This window comes from Bos javanicus, chromosome 13, assembly GCF_032452875.1.
Source record: "Bos javanicus breed banteng chromosome 13, ARS-OSU_banteng_1.0, whole genome shotgun sequence".
Taxonomy (NCBI): Eukaryota; Metazoa; Chordata; class Mammalia; order Artiodactyla; family Bovidae; genus Bos; species Bos javanicus.
The window spans coordinates 10896491-10910580 of NC_083880.1; the positions used below are offsets into that span (position 1 = coordinate 10896491).

The following is a 14090-nucleotide window of genomic DNA, read 5'->3' on the forward strand; positions in this document are numbered from 1 at the left end:
ACTTCCTCCCTCCACCAGGGGGCAATGCGTCTTCAGGAACGTGTCCACGCGGCAAATCTGGCCAGGAGGGGGCAGCGTCTCACCACCCACAGAGCACAGAGCTGTGGCCTCTCAGTGGGAAGCTCTGGGGGTCTCGGCCAGCCCTCACCCACTGCCCAGACTGCCGGCAGACCACAAGGTCAGCCGCGCCCTGTGCCTCCTATGTGCGCGTATTTATTCATAGCAGCAGAATACCAGACTCTGTAAGTTAAGAATATGTCGGTTTAGAATCTCCCTGATGGTGCAATGGTTAGGACTCTGCATTGCCAATGCTGGGGGCAAAGTTTCAATCCCCAGTCAGGGAAATAATATCTCAGCATGCTGAGAGGGACAGCCAAAACATTAAACAAGCAAAAAAAAGAAAACCAACAAAAATATTTTGGTTATGTGTTCTGTGATGGCCTTCCCTGAATGAGCAGAACTACTGAGAAGCAGAATGTTCTTCAAGACCCCAGGCATTTGGCCCCAGGGTGCCACGCACATTCCTGGAGCATCAAAGCATATGTTTCAATCATGTGGCCTGAGTTGGTGGGAAGGACCAGCAGGCAGATGAGAAAGCCGGAGAGAAGGATGCTGTGGGCTGGCCGGGGAAGCAGGTGAAGCCCATGGGGGAGACCGGGAGGGTGGCCTCCTGGGAAGCACACAGCCCAGGAGGGCGGGGGCAGGGCTCGCTGGGCTCTCACCACAGGGGCCGCCTGTGTGCACCAGCCCTGGCCGAGCCACCTCAGGCAGGCCTGTGACTGACCCACCAACGAACTGGGTAATTGAGGGAAGCTCTGAAAATGGAAAGAAGAGAAAAACAAAACAAAACCGGGGTTGGTACAGAAAAGCACCAGTCACGAAGAGGACACAAGTTGCCTTTATCATGAGTGGGTTTTGAATTTTGTCAAGTGTTTTTTCTGCATATTCTTACTTGTAATTCTTACTTGAATGTTGGTAGAACTGAGCTCTGAATCCATTTGGTCCTAAGCTTTTAGCTTTGGGGAGGTTTTTGTGTTTTTTTGTTTTTTTTTTTTTAATTAATATTTGAATCTCCTTATTTGTTACTGGAGTGTTGAGTTTTTCTTGTTTTAGTCTTGACAGGGTGTATGTTTCTCAGAATTTATTTCTTCTAGGTTTTCCAATTTGTAATTGTTCATCAGTAATAACGGCCCCTTATGATTATGCTTCTTTACTTCGGAGGTATCTGTTGTAATGTCGCTTTCCTTTCTGGGGTTATTTCAGTTTCCTCTCTTTCCTTCTTCCCTTAGGTAAGGGTTTATTGATATTGTTTGCTTCTTTTGAAAAATGCACTTCCAGTTCTTGCACATGCACACTGGGCATTCTGGCACACGGGCAATGTGTTTAGAGGTGTCACTTAGCAACGATCATTCTGGGATGAAAGATTCCAAACCGTTGAGCTTACCTTAAAAAACCGTTAAGCAAACCGTTAAGCAAACCGTTAAGCTGACAGGCTTCCCTGTCTTGCTTGTGTTGGGTTTAGGGGACTGTGAAGAGCCGAGGGGGAGGTGAGGTGTGTTGGGAGCCCATAGGCTCTGCGATGAAGAAGACTTTTGGCTTCAGGAGTAAGACGGAGGTGTTACCCTTAGGCTCCTCCATCAGCCCAGGGAGAGACAGAGGTCATCATAGAACCAGCTTCCAGCCCGGGTACCACATCCGAGACAGGGACCTCAAAAAGATCCACAAAGCTGCCAGTGTAGGCTATGTAGCCAAAGTGCAGCAGGTTCTGTTGCTCAGAAAGAATGGCCTGAACGACAAGGACAAGAAGAACAGGTAAGTGGGAGGAAGGGCCTGGCAGGGCTCCCTCCTGTGAGTTTCCCCTCCAAGGCTCGCAGACACCTTTGTGGGATCCAGCGCCCCACAGACTTGATAGGCTGCAAAAGCCTTAGCTGCTTTCAGACCCACTTATAATTCCCCTTATAGAGCACTTTATGGGTCATTTTAAAGTGATTTAACTGAATGACAGTAATCACAGAACTGAAATAAAACATGAATAGCATCTTTTTTTTCCTTCTTCCTTCTCCTCCTCTTCATTTGTTGTTCTGCATGCATTAACATGACCTACGCATGAGTAGGAGAAGGCAATGGCACCCCACTCCAGTACTCTTGCCTGGAAAATCCCATGGACGGAGGAGCCTGGTAGGCTGCAGTCCATGGGGTCGCTAAGAGTCAGACACGACTGAGCGACTTCACTTTCACTTTTCACTTTCACGCATTGGAGGAGGAAATGGCAACCCACTCCAGTGTTCTTGCCTGGAGAATCCCAGGGATGGTGGAGCCTGGTGGGCTGTGTCTATGGGGTCACATAGAGTTGGACACGACTGAAGCAACTTAACAGCAGAAGCAGCAGAAAGAGCTCTCAAGTTCTATAGCCCTCAAGAAATCTTCTGAACTCCCTGGCTCTCACATTGTTTTTCTCATGTGATTTATGAAAACTCTTCTTCCCTTGGATCGTCCATTGTGGATATTGGCAGTGGACAGATTTTTGATGTTGTCGGCATCTTATTTTTAATGTACACATTTTTATACCATAATGTTATATATTGCAAAAAACTGCATAGTGAGAAAAATAATCCCCATGACAGGCCAACTTCTGGGTTAAAAATTCTTCAGCTACACTGTTTTATATCAGTGTACACTTATAAGTATATGTTCTTTGCTGAAGGACCTTAGAAGACAGCTTTGAAGTAGGAAGCTGGCTGTGTCCTTGAATAGGAGGCCATGTTTTTAGGATCTATGGTCTTTCCATATTTAAACCAATAAACATATTGTGGTTTTAAAGATTTTGGGTTACACATGCTGTCTTTAATTGTGGTGAAATTAAAAGTTTTGTGTAGCAGGCAAAGATTTGCCCTTTTAGATATCAAAATTTGCTGGGTGACATTTTCTATTAGGAAAGATAAATTATGTGTAGATGTGGGAGAAATAACCTGGTAACTATTTAGAGAAAAGTAACTAGATTTTTATCTCACCAAAAGTTTCAGATGGAGTATGGATCGAAAATTTTAAATACACAGGGTGAGAAAAGTACGAGAAGAAAACTGAAATTCCTATCTATACATTTTTTTGTGTGCTGACAAACACCTTTTCTTTTTAGTTCTACTGTTTATTAACCTTAATATTTTTTTAATTGGATGGTAACTGCTTTACAATGTTGTGTTGGTTTCTGCTGTACAACATCATAAATCAGTTGTAAGTATATGTATATCCTACCCCAGAGACCTTTCTAAGAATGATTTCAAAGGCAAGAATTCTGGAGTTTCCTGGGTTTCATCTCCCCACCCCAACCCGCCCAAAAAAAAAAAGAAGAAAAGAAATCTGAAAGTTGCTTTAGCGACCCCCCAAATTTAAAAATCTCTGTAGATGAAGCTGTGTGTAGGGAAGTTGGATGAGCAGACAGGACTTGTCTTTCTGGCACTAATAGGAATGTGGCACAGATAAAAATAATTTGTCATTTTCAATTTAATTTAGAATTTTTTGTGAGGATTGGTATCCTGTGACACTTTCAGTCTTTTCAGAAGTCGAGGGAATCTTGGGAATTTCCTGGCCGTCCAGTGGTTAAGACTCACTGCTCTGGGCCCAGGGTTCGATCTCTGGTGAGGGAACTAAAGTTCTGCAAGCTACAACGACATATTGTACAACATGGTGAATATAGCTAAGATGTTATAGTCCCTTAAATGCAGTGTAACCTGTAACAGCTGTGGGTCACTGTATGGTGCACTGTATGATATAATAATATATAACACACGTCATCTCTAAAAGCAAGCTTAGATGGAAACACCTCACAGGAATTAACCAACAGGAAAAAAGAGACACGAACAAACAAAAATGCTACAGTTTATAGTTGTAAAGACTATGAATTATAAATTATATTCCAATGTCAGAGATGTTAAAATGTGAGAAAATGAGCATATTAGAATCATCGAAGTACAATGTTGTCTCTAATCCTCAAAACATATCTGCAAAGGAGGTGTAATATCCTTTGACTTCATTCAGATTTGTCCTTGTAAGATAGTAGTAATAGTAGTAAATATGATAATACAATCTAACAATTACTAGCTGTTATCTGTGCAAGGGGTGGTTCTAAACCCTTTGCGTGGATCTCATTTAAGCATCGCATCAGTGTCCTGTGAGATAACTACTAATGTCTCTCCATTTTGTTGGTGAGGAAATGGAGGTACAGAGAGGGTGAGTGAGCCTAATAAGTGACAAAGTCAAATTTAAACCCAAGTTGAGCTGAATCTCAAGGTCTCACGCATTCTATTCAAGTAGACTGTTCTTTCTTTACTGTGTAAGAAGAGCTAAACTAATATATGCTGCTCTTTCTCCAGAAGAAAATGAAATATTTGTTTCAGAGGGATAGGAGTACCATGCTATTGAGTGTTTTCAATCACACAAACAGGTATTTGTTTTGAAACAGTTACACTACAGTTTCCTAAAAACTTGTCTTGCTTTCATAGGACTGCGCTCCACTTGGCCTGTGCCAATGGCCATTCAGAGGTGGTAGCTCTCCTCCTGGAGAGAAAATGCCAGCTTAACCTCGGTGACAGTGAAAACAAGACCGCGCTGATGAAGGTATGGGGCAGCGAGCCATGTCCACATGAGATGGATGTGATTTAACTACTGAGACTAAAACTGAATGTATCTCATTGAAATATAGGGAACTGGTGAAGCTTGTGGACTATTTACTTAGAATTCCTAGAATTCACACTCTTGTTTCTTGGCACAACACTGACAGGCCATAGAATGTCAAGAAGAGGAGTGTGCGACTCTTCTGCTGGAGCATGGTGCCAACCCAAATATCACGGATGTCAATGGCAACACCGCTCTCCACTATGCTGTCTTTTGCCAGAACGTATCACTCGCGGCAAAGCTGCTTTCCTATGACGCCAATATAGAAGCCAAAAACGAGGTATAGCTCAACTAACTTTATTCACAAAATATTTGCAAACCATTTTTCTAAACCAGAAGTGTTTTGCTGATAACAGTATGTAAATAGGTAGACTGAGTAGTGTCCAGCAGACCCTGTTACCATGGAAACAACTCCAAAGTCACAGCAGCAGGTGAGTGGAAAATATCAGAGCCCACAGAAAGGGCAAAGCACCCTCAGCCACCCTTCTACCCCAGAAGGAAGATTTTCCCACTAGAACGTGCTCAGGAGTGGGTGGTAGGCTCAGATCAGATCAGATCAGTTGCTCAGTCGTGTCCGACTCTTTGCGACCCCATGAATCGCAGCACGCCAGGCCTCCTTGTCCCTCACCAACTCCCGGAGTTCACTCAGACTCACGTCCATTGAGTCAGTGATGCCATTCAGCCATCTCATCCTCTGTCGTCCCCTTCTCCTCCTGCCCCCAATCCCTCCCAGCATCAGAATCTTTTCCAATGAGTCAACTCTTCGCATGAGGTGGCCAAAGTACTGGAGTTTCAGCTTTAGCATCATTCCTTCCAAAGAAATTCCAGGGCTGATCTCCTTCAGAATGGACTGGTTGGATCTCCTTGCAGTCCAAGGGACTCTCAAGAGTCTTCTCCAGCACCACAGTTCAAAAGCATCAATTGTTCGGCGCTCAGTCCTACAAAAACTGAAGGCTTGGAGGGAGTGAAGTGATGTGATGGGTGGCTGCTTCCAGCGGCTCAGGGAATGGGCTCAGCTACTGGAGGAGGGATGGGGGTAGGAGGAAGGAGAACCAGTGCCCAGCAGGGGGAGCTGGGGGGTGCAAGTGGGCTGGAGAGGCAGCAGGCCTGGAGCCCTGAGCCCTCCAGGACCCCGGTTCTGAGATCCGGTCACGTGGGTCAGGTCGCGTTTGACACCTAGCAAGGGTGTTCACTTGTGCTGGTGACCACTTGGTTCTCCAGGTACAAGTGGGTCTCCCATGCTCAGCCCTCGGGGGGCTGCTCGGCAGGGTTGCAGCTGGTGTTGGCAGCTGATGATGATGAAGCTGCTCCTCCTGCTCTTTCTCCTGCGGCTGCAGCCCCACCAGGAGTTGCAGAGAGAGCTCCCCAACTCTCACAGGTGGGCTCAGTTTTCCTTGTTTGGCAACTCCAGCCTTCCCTGAGTGAAAATATTTTGAAAGCACTTGATTGTCTAAGATATCACTTTAAATCACGATATTGCTCAAGACGCATTAGGGAGTAAAGCATTCTTTTTTGTGTTAATGGCAGATATTTGTGATAACACTGCACTTGTTAAAGGTAAAACTTTTTCCAAGCATTTTTCCCTTACTGAAAAAAAAATTTTTTTTTCTAATTAGTCTAAAATAACACAGTAAAGCAAAATTTGCCTTGGAAATAGACTTTGTCTTAAACCTCAAACAAGCATTTGACAACATAATAGAAATCTTGCTGCTGCTAACACATTCCAATTTTATGAAAAAATGATTTATATAAAAATGATTTCTCTCTCATTGCCCAAGGCTTCAGAGGCTAAAAGGAAAGGCAAAGGAGCGGGCAGGTGAAAAATGCAGATCAAGTTGGAGTTTTGGGAGTTGGGGTATGCCAAGAAGAGGTGTTTTTTAAAAATACTTATTAGGCTGTGCTGAGTCTTAGTTTCAGTATGCAGGATCTAGTTCCCTGACCAGGGATTGAATCCAGACCCCCTGCACTGTGAGCACTGAGACCCAGCCACTGAACCACCACAGAAGTCCCAAGGTTTTCTTTTTTTTTTTTTCCCCTTCAGTTTATATATTTCGGTAAGGTGCTTTTCAGTCTCAGGGACAATAGTTGTTATTTTGAGAAAGAGATTGAGTGAATTGGAGACTTGCCTAGATACCAATTTTAGGAAGACTTTGCAGAAATCAGATCAGCAGTGAACAGGTGGTGATTAAGTTGGGAAAAAAAGAGAAGAACAAATACTTAACAGAAATATTATCCTATTCTGGCAGAAACAGCCAGTTAGACAAGAGTCTGGACTCTGCTCTCAATCTAGAAGGTCTTGATGGAAAGTAAGGGGTTTATAAACAATGAGATCAGGTTGCCTTTTGTGTTTCTTAGTCCCTGTTCTACCATTATTTACCCGGGAAAACTTAGTTCTGTTTTGATGACTCTTACCTTATACTTTTCTTTTTTCTTCAAATCCTCAAGTAAGAGAAGGAATTGGCCATGTGGGTGAGAGATGAGACTGGAATGTTTGCTGCACTAATTCTCAGCTAGAGTGTGCTGGTGAAAACCACAATCACTTGGGAAAGTTTATAAAAAAATTTACAAGCCTAGGCTGTTCCCTGAAGATTTTGATGAAATAAATCGAGGAAAGCCTGGACATGTGTATTTAGAAATATTTCCTTGAGATTCTGATACGATCCTTGGTGAAGAACTATGGAGTGATTAAGGATAATTTCTAAGTGCACCTATCTCAAAAATAAGTAATCGATAGAAGAGTTGGAGTTTGATCAATGCTGGCTACTTCCATCAGCTCCCTCCTTTGCAACAATATTAGCCAGACTTTTTCCTCTGCCTCTGTGATTGAGAAGTTAAAAGGAATATTTTTGGCAAAATATATTGGCTTGAATAATATAACTCCTTTTTCTTCCAACCACTAATTATTCAGTGACACTCCAAGAGTCTTTAGAGATTTGCTCATGGCGAAGTCACTTCGTCTGTAGACTCTGACCCTTTAAGAATTTTACACCTTCTGTTATCAACCAGGTCATGAGGTCAACAGATGTTTGTTACCAACAGTGTTTTCCTGACTGCAGTAATAGTAACTCATGAGCCTTCTTTTGGTGTCAGCAGGACAGACTCTTGCAGTGTGTGTGTTAGATTTGCTGAGCCCTGGCATAAGCAAGACGACAGCTTTAAACATCAAAACCCATGAAGTTAGTACAGATGGGGATTCTTTTAATAATTTAGTTTCAGCAGTCTTAGGAACTCATTATCCATTTGGTTAATAATCTGGGAGAATTCTAGAAACAGATTGTAGTTTTAACAAGCAGTGGAAACAGTCTTAAAGTGGGAATTTTGAGTCTTGTTTTTTAAATTTATTTTAATAAAATTATGAGTCAACAGCAATTTTTATTACATATTGAGACCCACTTTTCTTGTGAAACACATGATACTAAAGAAAGGAAAGCTTTCACATACAAATATTTGCTTTATGCCCACCTGTTTGGAAACGGCAAAACGTGAAACCACAAGTGGGCTACAGAGCAAATGTGGTCCTTGGATATGTTTAGCTTACCTACCTCCACAGACTGAGTCAACATTTAAAACTTAGCAAACTCATGCGGAAGTCTGCATTTCAGGCTTCTTGGAGAACTCAATCTGGTCCCCCTTGAGCGCATGCTACCGTTTGCTCTGCGTGTGGAGGCCTCCCCTTCTGTATGGGGCGTGTGTTCGCAGGTTTGCCAGCCTCACCTGGCTTTTTCACTTACTCAGGCCACCGGCTTTCCCTCCATAAGCATTTGAGTTTCCAATTCTTGTTTTATAGTTTATTTTGATAACTATTTCAAGATTTTAAATACAGTCTAATTAATCTATAATTGATTTCATATTTTAAAAGAATTTCTTCAGGATGGGATTCAATTTTTCAAATTAGAATTTTAAGTTGGTTGTGGCAGTTTCACACTGAATGAGTCTCCCAAACACACAGGATTATGAGAGAGAGCACAGGGAGAATTCACGGAAGAGCAACTCCCCGAGAAAACGCTGAGTGCATATTTATTGGTAACTTACATTCTGAAGGAGATCAGCCCTGGGATTTCTTTAGAAGGAATGATGGTAAAGCTGAAACTCCAGTACTTTGGCCACCTCATGCGAAGAGTCGACTCATTGGAAAAGACTCTGATGCTGGGAGGGATTGGGGGCAGGAGGAGAAGGGGACGACAGAGGATGAGATGGCTGGATGGCATCACTGACTCGATGGACGTGAGTCTGAGTCAACTCGGGGAGTTGGTGATGGACAGGGAGGCCTGGCATGCTGCAATTCATGGGGTCGCAAAGAGTCAGACACGACTGAGCGACTGAACTGAACTGAACTGACCTTGTAATCTTTAACTAAGAACAGTAAAGCAAGACAGAGACCAGAACACTGGGATTAAGGAAGCTTCCTCCTGGAGGTCTGGAGGTAATTACATGAGAGTCCTCAAGAAAGGTCTTTGAAGAGAAGCAGTGTTGTTCTGTGTCAAAACAGCATCTAGCTAAAGCTGACCTGTCAGGTTAACTTAAGGGCGGGGGAAGGAACAAGCAAAGGAGAATGAGTAAGATTAAATTTCAGGAGACTTTGCTGAGAAAGCCAAAAAACATGGTGCCTACAGTTGGTTTTTTGGAAGAAAGAAAAACACAAAACAACCTTTCTCTTTGCGTGGTCATGTAGAGGATAATATTCCCATTGGAATGTCTGTAAACCTCATGAGGTTACTCTTGGTCATCCTTGGATAGCTTATGCATGCTACAGATAGTATTATATAGTCCTGCCTCAGCATTGTTCCTAAAATATGCAGTTGATTTAGTAGCTGATTGATTCTCTCTGGAGGAGTGTTGAGACTAGTAATAGAGCAAGTAAATACTACAATATTCCTGATAAATACTATGATAGAAGAAAGATCCTTGGAACCAGTAAATGTTGAAAGTGAGTTTTAGAGAATGACTCTGTGGTTCATCTTTGGAAGAGGTAGAGGAGGAGCATTTTATTAGTTATCTTTTTGAAAGACGTATTTGGCTGCACTGGGTCTAGTTGTGGCACGTGGGATCTTTAGTTTCGGCACGTGGAATCTAGTTCCCTGACCAGGGATGGAACCTGGACCCCCTGCCTTGGGAACTCAAGTCTTAGCCCCTGGACCCCCAGGGAAGGCCAGGAGGAGGAGCATCTTGAAGAGATAGAAGGCGCGCCAGGGGATGAGGAGAAGGGGCTCCTTTTGTTTACTTTCTGAATTATATGTTTAAGTTCAGAGAATCTATTGCATGATTTTCCGTTCAGTTTAGAAATAGGTTAACTGTGTACATTAGAAATGGTTTTTCTTGTTTTACAGGATGGCCTTACACCACTCTTACTTGGCATAAGTGAAAGGAAACAGCAAATGGTGGAATTTTTAGTAAAAAAAGAAGCAGATATACATGCGGTTGATAAGATGCAAAGGTACAGTTGTTCTTTTTCTTTTTAAAAACCTTAGTGCTGTTCTCGGGTGCTAAGATCAAGATTAAATTAATAACAGGTTTCATTTGTGATCAACACTTCATCAGTTAGGTAGAAAATCAATTATTCTGACTGGGAATCGTGAAAAACTATATAGCAGGAATATATAGCAGGATTCATATTCCTTTATAATATTGAGTGATGTCATATGCAACCTATTCTTTTTTCTGGTTGATCTTGTAGTAGCTGAGGGATTTCATACTAGTTTCATTAGCTGTATAAAATATGGATTCTGCTTTTCAGTTCACCTTATGACAGTATTGAATTTCTTAATTATTTTATAACGATTGTTTAACCTCTACTTCGTATATATTTTTCCTTAAAAGATGCATACTAAACATAAAGGAGTTGATTTTGTCTTTTGGATGATTCTTTGCTTTCAGTTACTTTCTTTGAAATATACTGATGTTATTAGATTGCAGAAGAGTCCTTCACAGTTTAGTGACTAAGCAGCAACAAAAAAGTGATGAGTAATCACTGTCACCAGATACTGTAGGCTCACCAGTTTTTATCCTTTTTCATTTCTAGTACATTTTGATGTTTTCATTTTAAATGAAGGTGGGAGGAAGAACGATAGGTTTAATTGGATAAACAGTTCCTTTAACAAAGATAAGTCAGAGGTGGATGATACAGACGAAAATGATGGGCTTTAGATTCAGACTGGGTTCAACTCCTAGCTTTCCTACCTATTAGGGTTATGACCCTGGGCACAGTACTTATCATCAGCAAATAAGTTTCCTGGAACAAAAAGGCAAATAGTAATGCATCCTTCAAAGGCGGCTGTGTGTATGTATAGCATTTCATTTAGTGAAGAGCACATGCTTGTCAACATCATTAAGTGCCTCAGTGACTATTTTTATTTCCATTATTGTTAATATTTTTGTTTTAAGCCTGCAAATAGCCTTTGCTTAACCCAACCTCTAGCTGACTTTGAAGCATAATATATCAGACTAAGGAGGAAACGGGGGATTCGTCCTTTAAATACTCACCTGCCTCAGATAAGTGACCTCAGCATAGTTTCTTGTCCATCAAGGACTTTGTTATTATTTTTTTAAAGCATTTATTTATTTGACTGCGTACTGTCTTAGTTGTGGGAACTCTCAGTTGCAGCATGTGGGATGAGGTTCCCTGTCCAGGGGTGGAACCTGGGCCGCCTGCATTGGGAGCCTGGAGTTATAGCCCCTGGTCCACCAGGGGAGTCCTCATCAGGGACTTTTGAAATAGTAACTGCTGCTGCGTGCCATCCCAGTGGGGCAGGAGGCTTCTTTTCCATCCCTTCATTTTAGCCGTGGAAGTAATTTACAAGGATGTAGACTTGAGCATGTAAATGGTCAGTTCTTCATGGAAGGCCAAGATGTTAACTTGGTAAAACATATCAAACGAGCTGTTTCTGTAAGTTAACTCAACTTCCTGAGGGTGACGTCATCTCTCTGTTGTTTTAGAACCGCCCTCATACTTGCTGTCAATTATGAATGTACCGATGTAGTCAGTCTTCTCCTTCAGCGAGGTGCTGACGTCTTTTCTCCAGATGTCTTTGGACGGACTGCGGAAGAATATGCTGCTATTAGTGGTTTTGATATGTAAGTGTTTACATTAAAATGCCAGTTATCACTAAACTGCAGCCAAAAAGAATTTTAACTGTTACTTGTTACATGACCAGTGAGAGTTGTCTGTTTGGTGCAGGCAGCTTCTATCCTGTGGGGGCACCTTTCCTTAGGTCATAGGTTCCCTGTCATCCTTCCCAGAGTAGTGGGTGTCAACTTGCCTGAGATTCCATAGTTACAGTTGGCCCCCTCATGGGATCTGTTTCCTGTAAGAATGAAAATCTTCCAAAGGATTTATCTGCCTCATTTACCAGAAATCCTTAAATCTCAAGTAAGTTAGTTCAGAGAGGAATTTAGAGAGGTAAGCCCTGCCTAGGACTTGCCAGAATCCATTGTAAGAGTAGGGTAACATCTTCCAAGTGAATCGGAGATGAACATGGAGATTAAGTATCATTGTCAGAAAGATCTGCTGGTTGAGAGTTTGAGCAGGTAGAGAATGGAGAGTAGCGGTCCAGGCCAGGTCTTGATTGTGATTAGTTTTCTGCACTTGGTGTGATTAGCTGCAATAAAGGGGGATGATTATGTTATCTAATGTAGTGAGTTCATATTTTATAAATAAATTTAGGTACAAATGATATAAGAGCTGAGGTTCCCCAAATTATGAACCACAAAGAACAACTGATCACCATAATTAATAACAGTTTCCTGCAGCCCCTGAATGCTAAACACATAAGAAAACAGACATTGGTTTTATTGGGGATTTCAAAGTAGTTCCAGCAATAAAGTTCAAGAACAAATTATTCCATTCTGCAAGCATTTTGGGGATATATTATCTCATTAAATCTTCTTAATCCCCTTGTGAAATAAGGCAGTAAGATCCCAGTTGTGTAGAGGAAGACTTAGAACTCAAGAGAAGCAACTTCTCTAGAAACAAAGAGCACTTGGTTAGAGAGCTAGGATTTGCAAGTCTGAAAGAGTTTTCGTATGCCAAGCTAAATCTAGTTAATCTACTGAGCTATATTGCCCTCAGTTCATGACTACTTCATCTTCCTTTTCTTTCTCCTTTAAATACATACTAAGCAAAACTTTGTAGAACTTAGAAACTTAAAATGTATGGGACAATTGTAGTTTTGATATTATCGCTGACCTTGTCTGTCTGAAATAATCTAAGAATTTAACATATTTTGTAGTTGTTTTTCATATTAGTGTTAAAATATTATTTATCACATTTTTAACACATAGCATTTGTGAACTGATCTCTGAATATAAAGAAAAGAGGCCTAAAACTACTCCCCAAAAAAGCAACCCAGGTACGTCATCTGCTAATAATGAATTACTCTTGGTGATTCTACCATAGATAAAGTAGGAGTGAGGAAGTTTCAATAATGAAACAACTATGATAAAAGTAGTGTAAAATGCATGTGTATTTTATTTTTAAATTAATTTCTTAATAGTCTAGTATTCAGAATTGTTAAAGAAGTTAATTGTAGGTAATTTAACATCAGAGACAGTATTGTCTGAAAAGAATTCCATGTATTTAATCACAGCCGCTAAAATCCTGTAGTAGATTTTTGTGTAAATTAGAAAAAATGTTTGTTAGTATGATATATATTTCATCTATAATCATATTATAACACATTGGACTTCTTATAAAAGTAGAACTTTAACTTTTACAAATAGTTTGCCTTTAGTGAATGAATAGTTATTAGTTACTGTGTAGTGATTAGTCTCATTAAAAAAGTTACCATCGTTTAAACTGGAAACCTCAACAATCCCTTCCTGGTAGGATAAGAAATGATAAACAGTAAGAACTGCAATGCTGAGCCAGTGTGCAGTGTACCAGGAAGAGATTACTTTCGAAAGATACCTTGGAATAGTACAGATCAGAAAAGCAATGCCTAGTTGAGAACCACCGGTTATTTTGCCTATTGTGCCAACAAGGTCTCTATTACCACCTTTATTCCTCACAGATCCAAAAAGAGTGAGATAGGTTGGCTTCATTAGAACCAGGTGTTTCCTTCTGTGTGTTGGATGATTGTCACGATAGTATAGTTTTGTAAGCACAACATGTTCTGTTGCCATTCTTTAAAAGATTATCATAATAGATTTTCAAATAGATCAACTTGGGACTCTGCAGATTCTAATAAAAGACCCCAAACACTTCACATTAGCAAAAACACCACTATGCCCCCTTGATGTGGCATCTAGCACATTGTACAAGCTGTCTGAGAACACCTTTAAACTTAGTAGACCTCTATCTAATCGAAAGGGGCTTCCCAGGTGGCTCAGTAATAAAGAATCCACCTGACAATGCCTGAGATACTGGTTTGATCCCTGGATTGGGAAGATCCCTTGGAGAAGGAAATGGCAACCCACTCCAGTAT

At 41.3% G+C, this 14090-nt stretch overlaps 1 protein-coding gene across 5 annotated transcripts in view; it reads left to right on the forward strand.

The window, feature by feature from the left end:
* Positions 1–14090, forward strand: part of LOC133258938 (ankyrin repeat domain-containing protein 26-like) — a 70646-nt gene that overhangs the window by 12368 nt on the left and 44188 nt on the right. Inside the window, exons 1-6 of one of the 5 annotated variants that reach the window (XM_061435686.1) lie at positions 902–1812; positions 4500–4614; positions 4778–4951; positions 9999–10105; positions 11605–11742; positions 12949–13016. In XM_061435686.1, the coding sequence (XP_061291670.1) occupies positions 1580–1812; positions 4500–4614; positions 4778–4951; positions 9999–10105; positions 11605–11742; positions 12949–13016 (835 nt within the window). In that variant the 5' untranslated portion in view covers positions 902–1579. Of the gene's footprint in view, positions 1–901; positions 1813–4499; positions 4615–4777; positions 4952–9998; positions 10106–11604; positions 11743–12948; positions 13017–14090 lie in introns of those variants that run through there. The other 4 variants (XM_061435684.1, XM_061435683.1, XM_061435685.1 and 1 more) reach the window with 4 other exon arrangements.